Source organism: Neoarius graeffei, chromosome 13 (assembly GCF_027579695.1).
Source record: "Neoarius graeffei isolate fNeoGra1 chromosome 13, fNeoGra1.pri, whole genome shotgun sequence".
Taxonomy (NCBI): Eukaryota; Metazoa; Chordata; class Actinopteri; order Siluriformes; family Ariidae; genus Neoarius; species Neoarius graeffei.
This window is the reverse complement of record NC_083581.1, coordinates 71005233-71017755: the sequence shown is the minus strand read 5'-3', so window position 1 is coordinate 71017755 and position 12523 is coordinate 71005233. Positions and strand designations below refer to the sequence as shown.

At 43.6% G+C, this 12523-nt stretch overlaps 1 protein-coding gene across 1 annotated transcript in view; it reads left to right on the top strand.

Annotated features, from left to right (window-relative positions):
- Nucleotides 1–12452, top strand: part of ikzf4 (IKAROS family zinc finger 4) — a 15736-nt gene extending 3284 nt beyond the window's left edge. The window contains exons 2-8 of the mRNA XM_060938454.1: nt 432–486; nt 568–672; nt 759–1064; nt 1197–1364; nt 7969–8121; nt 8200–8331; nt 10146–12452. Coding sequence (XP_060794437.1) covers nt 447–486; nt 568–672; nt 759–1064; nt 1197–1364; nt 7969–8121; nt 8200–8331; nt 10146–10927 — 1686 coding nt within the window. The 5' untranslated portion in view covers nt 432–446 and the 3' untranslated portion in view covers nt 10928–12452. The remainder of the gene's footprint in view (nt 1–431; nt 487–567; nt 673–758; nt 1065–1196; nt 1365–7968; nt 8122–8199; nt 8332–10145) is intronic.
- The last annotated feature ends 71 nt before the right edge of the window (nt 12453–12523 follow it).

The window sequence follows — 12523 nt, the reverse complement described above, 5'->3', positions numbered from 1 at the left end:
ATTCTAGCTCTGCTCTTTGATAGCTCACACATGAAGGAGAGGGCATCGTCTTGTAATAAACTGCTTCTTCATGTCTTTCTTATCAAAAACTTTGTCGAAGGCAAACAGACTGAGGTCTGTGATTAAAACGAGGAGATATTTACTTGGGGTAGGATTTACGATTTCTGAGAAGCAATCGAGTAGTGGTGTAGTAAAGCCACGAGGCTCACAATGAAAAGTGCTTTATTTATTTATTTTTTCGGGGGGGGGAGAGTTGCTGAGAAGAGAGAAATCTCGATTATAATTTCTAAAACAGCAAAATGAAACTTCTCGACCTAAATTATCTGAGAGTTGTGGGGTTTTTTTGTTTTTAAGTGATATTTTAAAGCAGTTTTCATGCTGCTGATCCGGGCAAACCCCTCAGACCTCTTGTGGTTTCTTTTCATTTACAGGCAGCTGGTGTGAGAATGAATGCTGACGATTGCAATGGCCGTTCTTACATGTCAGGTATTAAGTGTTGCTGCTGATTTTTATCTGCTACAGATCTCTGCTTGGTTGCTTCGTTTGATGTGGATGCTTGTTTTGCAGGCAGCGGAGATTCTTCAACAGAACGGGAGTTTTTTGCAGGGCTAAGGGGACCTACAGTGAGCACTCCGAACAGTCAACACTCCTCTCCCAGTCGCTCCGTCAGTGGTCCGTACTCTATCCGTAGACCGTTGTACTTGGCTACTGCTTAAAATGAGCATGTTTGTGAAGAGTTTATTCTTCTCTCTGTCCAGCAAATTCTATCAAAGTGGAGCTCTACAGTGATGAAGAAGCAGGTAGTGCGCCACTTGCAGAGAGAGGAGGAGGAGGAGGAGAGAGGGATGAAGGATGGAAGCAGGATAAGGTGGATATCGCCGAGGAGGTTGGCGGAGAGGCTGGAGGGGAGGCTGGAGGAGACATGGGCGGAGGAGTGCTCGGTCCGGGAGGGAGCGGTTCACCTGGACCCATTCGGCTCCCGAATGGGAAATTGAAGTGCGATATATGCGGGATGATGTGCATCGGCCCTAATGTTCTGATGGTACACAAACGCAGCCATACAGGTGAGCTTCATGGGATTGTTTGTTTAAACATATATAGTATGTAAAAATTCAAATATACATGTGTCTAGTGCTGCATTTCTGATTTATTGGAGTGATTAATCTTGGCGCATTTGCTGCAAAAATGGTTGATAGGCGAGCGACCGTTCCAGTGTAACCAGTGTGGCGCGTCCTTCACGCAGAAAGGCAACCTCCTGCGCCACATCAAGCTCCACTCTGGCGAAAAGCCCTTCAAATGTCCCTTCTGTAACTACGCCTGCCGCCGCCGTGACGCGCTCACAGGACACCTCCGCACACACTCCGGTGAGCGAACACATCACAGAGAGACAAGGCACTAATACGTACGTGTTGTGAGGAAATCACATCTTATAATGCAGCATCTTATAATCCAACCTTTATCGTGTTGGGCATAATGAGATGCCAGTGTGGGAATGTAATATCGATTTGGAGCGTGATTTAATTCCATTCAGCAAGCCTGTTAAAGGCCAGGAATCTGCAGGTTATTTCTAAAGTGAATAGCAGGTGACCTCACGGCATGTTCTAGTCATATAGTCATGACATTTAGAATATTATGAAAACAGGATATCCTGCTCGTGTTCTCAAACTGTTGATGCACATTTACCTGAGGTAATGTGAAGCGAGCCCATTTCTTACCGCTCATCTGAATGCCAGGGTTCGGAGAAATGACAGCCGAGTGTCATGGAGTTCTCTGAAATGACGCAAATATCATGACTCCAACTGTTCGTGTGGTTTGTCTCATCATTTTTGCTGATGTCGGGCGTCGTTGATGAGAAACGTCTTGGTACATTCAGACATTTCGGGCAAGTCACAAGGAGGAGTTTAGTTCTCGTGAAAGCGATTACTTCATTTAATCCTTTTGAAGGTTTTAGCCCACTTCATTTGGATATACAGTGTTCACTCTTCTATAAGTTGTATTGGACAAACCGTATATTCTGTTCAGTCTCGGACCATATAGGAGCTGAAACTAAAATATATACACACACACACACACACACACACAAGATTTTGAGAAACGGAGCATTTTTATTTTTTGCAAATTCGATAAATAAAAACTTGTCCACAATTATTTCCACTTAGAATGTAAACAATCTGGCTAAATGACAGTAGCAATTTGTGAAAAATGCTGCTATAATAATAATAATAATAATAATTCTTGAAAAAACCCCATTCTTATCAAATACTTTTTTTTTTTGCTGAAAGCGTGTCTGTAAACAATGCTGAATTTTCTCAGTATTACCACGATTTGAACGGTCGAGCGAAGATTCGATACAAAGAGAAGATAGATATGTGTGGTTTTGACCCATATTATTATTTTAAAAAGTCAGACTTTTCTGAAGATAGGACACTTCTACCGACCATCAAGTACCCAGATGTCGCGTTTTATCTGGTTTGGCAGACTTCGTGAGTCGACAAATCTCAAATGAAGGCTTATAAGTCCATGGAAGCCTATCAGTACTTTGTCTGTGGATGGGTAAATACCTTATTAATTAAAGCAGTTGTACTTGCAAGGGTAAGTTAGGGTTTCTTTTGCATTTAGTTTACTTCTATGTGTAAACAACAAACGAAGTGTGAAATTTTGACAAGTCTCTAGCTTTATGGCTCACAAATCACATTTCAATTTATTTCAGGTCAACCGCTCTAAAATTTATACAAATTTTATAATTATAAAATTATAACCACGACAAGAGAACGCTCATTTTATAGCAAAATTCTCCCAACACGAAATAAAATTCTTCCATGATTATATTGAGAGAGCTTTTGATTCTCACCGGAGATAAAATGATCACTGCAAACACGAGCTGTTGTGGTTTTCGCCTCTGTTAGATCAGCCCTGCCGATGTTGTTCAACCGTGCTCGTCTCCTCTCTGTACTAAGCCTCAGAGTTTACTGTTGTGATCACAACCATATACAGCACAAAGATATGGCAGAGCTAAAAGAACGCTTAAAGCAGTGGAAAAACAGAGAGTTGCGCACGCGTGACTGTTTTGTATGGAACGTTGCTTGACCCCGCATTTGTATATCCACCAACATGGCCGACAGCCGGGTTTCTATTTTACTTTGACGTCACTTGCAAGTCAAGGATATATGAGCTGATAGCCTAGTAGTAGAGTAGCCAATCAGAGTGCGCAATTGCTTATATCCAGTGAATGTGGGTGGATAGAATGAATGAAATATAATTTATTTATAGTAAAATAAATTTTGCTATAATAAATTTGATATTGGCCAAACAAAAAACAGAGCAACATGTGACAAGAAACATGATGCAGATTTATACAGAGGTTTGCATGTTTATTTAAGAAAACAAAGTAAAATATTACATTACATTCGCATTTAGACCCTTTGTCTCAAAATGGAGCTCAGTTGCATCCTGTTTCCTTTTCATCTGTGAGAGGATTGTACAACTTGATTAACGTTAAGTAGAACACACATGCATATAAATCCACCCAGCTGACCGTGTTCTGTTTGTTAAAGCAAAAAACAAGATACGAGTTTAAAGCAGTTTTCTGTAGACCCCCTGGACAGGATTGTGTTGAGTCATGGAGCGTTTTCAGCTTTAAAGGTCCTGAAGAACACAGTGGCTTTCATCATTGGTAAAAGAAAGGAGTCTGGAATCACAAAGGCTTTTCCCAAGCCAAACGGAACGAACATACTTTACCTTAGGGACAGAACTGGTCAGGTGATGGGCGGCGCCTGGTTTCTTCCAGATGTGGCAACCGGCCAACGAGTTCAGTCTTGGTTCAATCCGACCGTAGAATCCTATGGCCAGAGAGCGCTTCAGATACATTTTGGCAAATGCTAATCAAGTGATGGTGTACTTTTCACTGAGGAGTGGCTTCCATCTGGCCACTTTAACATAACAGATTGGCTGGTGGAGTGCTGCAGAGACAGTTGTCTTTCTGACCGGTTCTCCCATCCTCCACTCTTCTTTCATCTCCACTTCTATCCATAGCAGTGGTCATAAGTAGATCAGCGATATTAATATTTAAGGGTTTTTTTTTTAAATGCATTTATAAAACTTTGTGAAGGCAAGTTTGTGAAAACACTTTAAAAAAAAAAAAAAACATACTGAGCATTTTTATCTTGACTCATGACTGAAATGTCAGCCATTTTCGAGCCAAGTTGTGTCAAAACAAAATTAAGACCTAGTAAAGTTAAATATATTCATAGCCTTTTTTGAGACAGTTATATTTTTCAGACCAAGCAAAAATTTTTAAAATGTGTACAAGTTTGTGGTCCAGTGATTTTGAGATCTTGTGTGTTGAAATACATGTATTACATCTGCAGCAAATATTTGAAATGTTTATTATATTTTGCCAATACAACATAACTCTTCAGACTGTATTATCAACAATACGATTCAGAGAAAGAAAAATCCCTCAAGAAATAATTATTTTCAACAGAAACACGTGCTACTATTATTGGCGTTCCTGGAAATTATAGTGAACACAATGTACCTGAAGCATGTTTCCTGTTTAAATAGTACAGTATTTTTGAGTTGATTGGAGTGTGTAGGAACTTTCAAGCTGTAATCCATGACTTCTTGATTAACTGGGGTACAAATATGAGGTGACTCAGAGATCAAATTCCCTTCGTCATCCATCAACATGGGAAAGATGAGAACACAAAAAACAAATGTGTTGACCAGAAGTGTGTTGAACTTCAGAAGTTAGGGAATGGTTCTTTCCCTTTTTTTTTTTTTTAAATGGCTACTTGCCTGAAAATGTCCATTTCTACTGTTTGGGGCAATAATAATAATAAAGTGGACACCGGCTGGACCTGTTACAAACTTGCCTACAAGAGGACCCAAGTGGTCCCCCCCCCCCCCCCCCCCCCCCAATGTACAGTGAGGAGGAGGGTAAGGTGGTGTTTACATTAGACCAGGGGTTCTCAACCTTTTGCAACCTGGGCCCCACCAAAGCTGGTTCATTGCAGTTGGGGGCCCCTCTTCTCGCCCCGCCCCCATCCCCCCCCCCCCCCCCCAAACACACTCACCCGCAGTGACGCCACCCGACCTACAGCACCTTATATCGACAGATAGATAGATAGATAGATAGATAGATAGATAGATAGATAGATAGCCCTGGGCTAGATTATTATTATTATTATTATTATTATTAGTAGTAGTAGTAGTAGCAGCAGCAGTAGTAGCATTATCCATTCCATAGAAATACATAGCCCTATTATCATTATTAGGCTATTGTTATAATTGGCAGTAGCACCACATTTCTAATCTGCTTTCGGGCATTATTATAATTATAATTATTATAATAATTATTATTATTATTATTATGGCCTATTATCATTAAGCTGTTGGCAGTAGTACAAGACTTATGTTCTTTCAGGCATTATTATTATTATTATTATTATTATTATTATTATTATGCTATTATTATTAATAGGCATCATCATTATTATTATTATTATTATTATTAGTGTTTTTATTAGGTATTTTATTAGGCTTATCATTAGCTGGCTATTGATATCATTGGGAATTGGGACCAGGCGTGAATTTAGGTTTTACTTTTTACTGTGCCTTTGTGATCTGCATTTGCGTTAATGCGAGACCTGAGCCTGCTTTGCCTTACAAAGATCCTCGATTCTTGGCGAAATGTTTGACAAGCACAGTCTCAAGTCATCCTCAATTTGCGCACGATTGCGATATTTCGTTTTGAGCGCAGTCATTTTTGAAAATCCTGCCTCACACAAGTAGGTCGATGCGAATGGGATGAGCAGTTTCAAGGCTACGTCACACAGTTGCGGGTACTCCTGCATCAATGCTGCCCAGAATGTCGAAAGAGGGCATGAGGTGAAGACTGCCTTAAGTCTACTGTCACTCTTCAGCTCAATAAGCTGTTCCTGCATGTCAACTGGAAGTTCGTCAGCAGTACACACAAATGGATCTCGAACCCACGCAAAAGAGCGATAATCCTCTGTGAAGTATGCCGCAAACTGTTTTCTCATTACCGACAGGTGCTCTGACGCTGCTTGAAAGACAGATGAGAAATCGTGGGAAGTGCCTGCATTACTGATAAAGTCTGCAAGGCTTGGGAACATATCACAGTTCCCCCGACTGATGCGGCCACACACACAAGATTTTATGATAGATTGATGATAGATTTTATAATAGTATTGATTTGTATGTAATAGTCCAATGTCCTGCATTTTGACATGGGTAAATGTGTTGCATCTGCTTAGCTACTATAGCCTGTTAGCCCCAGATTTTTTTTTTCCTCCATACATGAAGCCTACTCGCGACCCCCCCGGAGTACCTCCGCGCCCCACCAGGGGGGCGCGCCCCCCCGGTTGAGAACCACTGCATTAGACCGTATCAGCGGATCATCAGATTAACGTTTTTAAAACGATTCGCGTGCACACAGCAACGCCAATACACGGATACGCTAATCACATGACTAATTAGACAGCACGTCACATGATCCCAGTGCATATCGGGCATGCGCAAGTCACTCACCACTTGCAAGTGGAAGGATGGCAAGCGAACACCTTCTCCAGCAGATAAACACACCTGGCTGTGATGTTCATGTTCTCACTGAGTTTAAGCGCCTGAAGGAGGTAAATAAGTTGAAATGTGTAAATAAACCTCAGTGCGGCTCAGCGCTTCCACCTGCGCTCCAAATCACTCCACCCTGAACAGCGAGTGCCCTCTGGAGGGTGCGCACTCCGGCCCTGCGCAGCTCACAGAGCGCGCGAGTGAAGCGCACGAGCAGTGATTCGGGACTGAGCCGCTGTGTGTGTGATCCCAACGCCAGCGAATCAGGAAGGTGGATGTCACAGTGACATTGTCCAATGACGACGTCAGCTAGAGCTCAGCACAGCGTTTCCTCGTTCCTCAATGTTTACACAGCACCGGATCAGATACGAACTGGGTTGAATATGTGGGCCCCGGCGGATTCAAGTTGTTCCGCCTGTGGAGTCGTTTCCCAGCGTTTTAATGTGCACGGACAGTGCATCCGCGACGAAAACGAGACGGATACGGTCTAATGTAAACACCACCTAAAAGAGGTGCACAAAAAAAAAATCCCCAAGGATCACTGTCGGTGAAATGCAAGGGGGGAAAAAAATCTTTGGGTTTCCAAGTCTCTAAAACTACCATCAGATGCCACCTCCATGCCAACAGGTTATTTGGAATGTATGACAGAAAAAAGCCTTTTTTGTCAGTTAACCACAAACGTAAGCACCTGAAGTTTGCGAAATGCTACTAGAACTTTGACTGGAACCGTGTTCTATGGTCTGATGCAAGAAAAATTGAGCTGTTTGGCGTAAAAAGGATTGCTCTAATGAAAAGAACCCAATCCTAATTGTAAAATATAGTGGAAGAATCGTGTTTCTGCCCTGGCCATCTCAGTCCCCTGACCTGAACCCCAGTGAAACCCTGTGTTGTGAGCTGAAGAGGAGAGAATACAAGAGAGGGTCGAGGACCCTGGATTATCTGGAGAGATTGTGTAAAGAGGAACGAGCTCCGATGCCCTGCTCTGTATCTCCAAGCTTATAAAATGTTACAGGAGAGACTCGGGTCTGTTTTTACTGGTAAAGGAGGTTGTACAAATTATTAAATGGAGGGGTGCCAATAATAGTGGAACAGACAATGTTTTCTTGATGAAGGATTTGTTTTTCTCTGGATAGATTTATTTCAATTAAAGGTTGGATTTTTCTCACTTTTTTTAGTGCGAGATGAAGTGACTTCACCAAAAGGCGGATTTCTTTCTCTTTTTTCTAACCTCTTTTTCACTAATCTACACAAACCCACATACATATATTTCTGCATAAGCAAGAAATCCTTAGAACACCCCCCCCTTCAGTAACGCCCACAAGGCTTCAGTTTGGTTTCTAATATTGTTATCTCTCGTCATATCCTGCATTATTTCAGTTTCCTCTCCGACTGTGGGGAAGCCCTATAAGTGCAGTTACTGTGGACGCAGCTACAAGCAGCAGAGCACACTGGAGGAGCATCGGGAGCGCTGCCACAGCTACCTACAGAGTCTGGACCACCAGCCTGCCCACAGCACGCAGTCTGCACAGGGTAAATCATAAACAACGCCTGACTTCTGTTGGACGTGCGTATGCGAGTGTTTTTCTTATTATATTTCCCATTGTGCAGGTGAGGAATGTCGTAACATGGACATGATGGCTGACCCTCTGATCCAGCCGTTGTCAGAAAAGATGACGTTCATCGACCGCGTGGCTAACAGCATCACTAAAAGGAAACGCTCCACACCTCAAAAGTTTCTGGGTAGGCTTCTTTCAGTCCATCACTCGGGTTTGTTAGGCAGACGCTGTTAATCGTTAAATGCAATAATGGCTTCTGTAATATTGATATCGCATAAAAGCCACACTGCAAATAAACAGCGTGCAACACCGCAGCTTTGTGTACGCATGAGCATTGTGAGGATCCTCCTGCATCCTGATGTCGGATGGTCCTGATGAGTGTTGGGTGGGTGTTTTGACGAAGCAAAGCATGTAATCTAACACGTGATTTTTGGTTTTAAAATTATATATATATATATGTATGTTATTCCACAAAATCGAGTTGTACATGAGCTGATAGCCAACGAGGCACGTAACGCAGAGGCAGCTATAATCCATGTACGACGAGATTGAGTGAGTGGAATAACCCTTTTTTTTTTTTTTTTATCCACAATCACTGGATTTTGATAAACAGAGCAATTTTTTTTTTTTGCAAATTCGATAAATAAAAACTTTACACAAAACATCCGACAAAATCATTTCCACTTGAAATGTAAATAAACCGGCGGCACGGTGGTGTAGTGGTTAGCGCTGTCGCCTCACAGCAAGAAGGTCCGGGTTCGAGCCCCGTGGCCGGCGAGGGCCTTTCTGTGCGGAGTTTGCATGTTCTCCCCGTGTCCGTGTGGGTTTCCTCCGGGTGCTCCGGTTTCCCCCACAGTCCAAAGACATGCAGGTTAGGTTAACTGGTGACTCTAAATTGACCGTAGGTGTGAATGTGAGTGTGAATGGTTGTCTGTGTCTATGTGTCAGCCCTGTGATGACCTGGCGACTTGTCCAGGGTGTACCCCGCCTTTCGCCCGTAGTCAGCTGGGATAGGCTCCAGCTTGCCTGCGACCCTGTAGAACAGGATAAAGCGGCTAGAGATAATGAGAATGAGATGTAAATAAACCAGTGAAATGACTAGCAGTTTGTGTGAAATGCTATAATAATTATTTAATTTTTTTGGGGGGGAAAAAAAAAAGAGATGTTCTTGCCATGAAATACTTTTATTCCATATTTTGTTGCTTTTTTTTTCTGTATTTTTTTGGGGGGTTTCTTCTTTAAGGTTTTTTGGCAGTTTGGCAAACCATCTTAAAGGTGCATTACCGCCACCGACTGGGCTGGAGTGTGGAACGGGAGATTTTTTTGGGGGGGGGGGGGACAACAAAAAAAAACCCTATTCTTTTCGCTATTGCAGTTTCTTTTAAACACTTGATGATTTTTGGGGTTTTGTTTTCGAGTAGTTTTTTAATTTCGTCTTTGGTTGGTTCAGCAACATGTACCGTCATTGTTTTTCTCTACTCATGGTATATGAGCTGATCGCCTAGTAGTAGAGTAGCCAATCAGAGCATGCGAGTGCTCATATACAGTGAATGTGGATAGAAAATGTATTTATTTCAGGCCAGTTTATCAATGTCGAGTGTTCTAATGTGTTTCTAATATCAAGTGGAAATGTTGCAAGTGCAGCGAAGTGATTAGAATATGATCGATATTTTTATTTTATTTATTCATTCATTCGTTCTTTCTTTCTTTCTTTCTTTCTTCCATACCATGTGTGTCATTGATTATAGCTAGGGGCTGTGTTTCTCCTTCTAAGATGATATCATGAAAAAAGTTATAATAATTCAAAAGTGAGGCACCTCAAATACCGAGGCTGCCAGGCATAGAGGTCACGCCTCTTTCACTCGACTGACTGGGAGGTTATCAGATCAGTTGTGTTTCCTATCTTTTTATACGAAGACTAAAACAGGATGATATTACAACAGTTTGATTTGGTGAATCTTCGAATGCCTAACTGTAGCCATGTCGGTGTCTGCGCAGGAGAAAAGCACATGCGCCTGAATGTGTCCGATGCACCTTATGAGATCAACTCCAGCCCTGAGAAAGAGCGAGATGTGCTGGGTTCTCATGCTGGAAGTGACTCTGCTGCTTTAGCTGTTATGGGAAGCCGCTACCTCCGCACCCACCGAGGAGTAAGTGAAGAAGTCGAGTCTCCTCGCTCGCTGCACCTGCCTCCTCCTCACCCGGCTTGCGTGTCCGAGTTTACCCCTGTCATCAGCTCCGTCTATGGCCACATCGCACCCCTGGGCCAGCGGATGAACTGTGCAGGGGGCATCAACATGGTACTGCCTGGCCGAGAGGCAGGCGAGGGCCATGAAGACGTGCCCTCAGGGCGCAGCCACGCTGCCTCACCTAGCAATGGCTGCCAGGACTCGACAGATAACGAGAGCACGACAGAGGAGCAAAGCATCGGCCCTGGCGCTGCCAACCACCGAGGACGCGAGCGCCACAGTCCTAGTCATGCCAAAGAAACAGAAGTGGAAGGTGAGCGACACAGAGGGAGTGTACCGGCTAAGGGGAGTCCTCGTTCTCCGCCCTCGTCCAGTTTGGCCGTGCAGGTAGTGGACGGCGAGGGGAGGCCGGTGCGCTCATTCCGCTGCGAGCACTGTCGCATCTTCTTCCTGGACCACGTCATGTTCACCATCCACATGGGCTGCCATGGCTTCCGCCAGCCTTTCGAATGCAACATCTGCGGCCACCGCAGCCAGGACCGCTACGAGTTCTCCTCGCACATCGTCCGAGGAGAGCACCAAGTGGGCTGAACCACTTGGGAGTCGGGGTGGGAGGGTTGGCACGCAGGCAGGATGGGTATTTCAAAGTGGGAAAGAAGGTAAGGAGGGACGTACGCTGCTTTCAGACGATACGGAGTCCAGTTTGGTCTGCACCAGATCAGGAGGGGGGGGGGACATATTGAGCACTTGCTTTTAGTATTAGTGAACAGCAGGCTTTCAATTTCGAAGGCTAATTGGCATAGGCACACAGGGAGCATTGCCTGTGCTTAAAGAAATCACCATTGAGCAGAGTTTGATTAGAACTGTGGGATTTAATTCCACTCTCCGATCGAACTCCCAAATCAGTTCATTTGGCAAGACGCAAATGTTTTGCTTTAGAAGTGCCTTTCTTCAGTGGGGTTTACCTTTTCTGGGTTGGATAGAGAAACTTGGTGCTCGAGCATGCTGCAGCCGGGGGCGAGCGGAATCATGCCAGCAGCATTTCCGTACTGCGTTTTCGAGGTTGCCATGAGCGTATGAGTTTGTGTGAGTGACCTGAGGGAGTGAAACGAGCTCCACAGCTGTAGTGTAGTCGAAAGTGTACAGACTTTGTGTTCGGTCTCCTTTTATGGTCATTTTAAGGATCTGTGGAATTTAGAGGACTCAGGGAGGACACCGGGGACTGAAGGAAAGAACGACGAAGTAGCAGCATGAGCTGCAGGCCTCTATAAGACTCGGAGAGAGGGAAGATCTGTGTGTTAGCCATATAAACGGAGCGCGCGCACACACACACACATTGCCTTAAGTAGTTGCTTTATATTATATTAACCCTGTGTTTATCTAGTTGAATTGAGTATGCTGTTTAATGCTGTGCTTTCAGGAAGCACCATAAAAGGCGTCTTTTAAACCTGAAACAGCAAACCTCTCATTAGGTGGTTTTAAGAATTAGGCCTGATTTTATTATTATTAGACAGACTATAACTAATCCTTCATGCTAAATGTCTTATTTAAGTAGAAATTAACTTGAACAAAACAAAAAATTTTGCCTTAGTTTTGGAGTGTATCGCAGTGGATAACCTTGGTCCTGCTCAGTTCTTGGACTTGCTGGTTTCCTTTGTGCCTCAGAACTCGATTGTTGTTTTTAGTCCAGATAGACCTCACCTCAGTGGCGATGATCAAGTTCATTGCAATCGCTCTTCAGGACTATAGAGGAGTGTTTGTGCATCATTCTTGCAGTATGAAGTCCCCCTTATGTCCAGCCTGTGCAACAAACCTGTTGATGAAACGATTGCCTAGCTTTAGTTAACAAGGTACGTTTGTTAGTTTTTCAACAACAACGACAAAAAAAAAAAAAACGGGCTAAATGCTGCATACGAGGCGATTTGCAAACGGGTGTAACAAACCACAGTGCAGCAAATGGAGCCTTAATGTGCTGGTGCAGATCAAACAAAGACCCATATTGCATTCTGTGACTCTGAACGATAAGGAGGGGTTGATGCCTCGGAGGAGGTTTGCACTTTTCTAACTCTGCTTAAATGTGAGTGTTTTTGCTGGGGCTGTTGGGTTGGGCAGGCAGACGGGGATGGGATCGGGTGGGGTGGGGTGGGATGGGTCCGGGTTTAGTGGGGTTCTTCTTAAAGGCTTTAG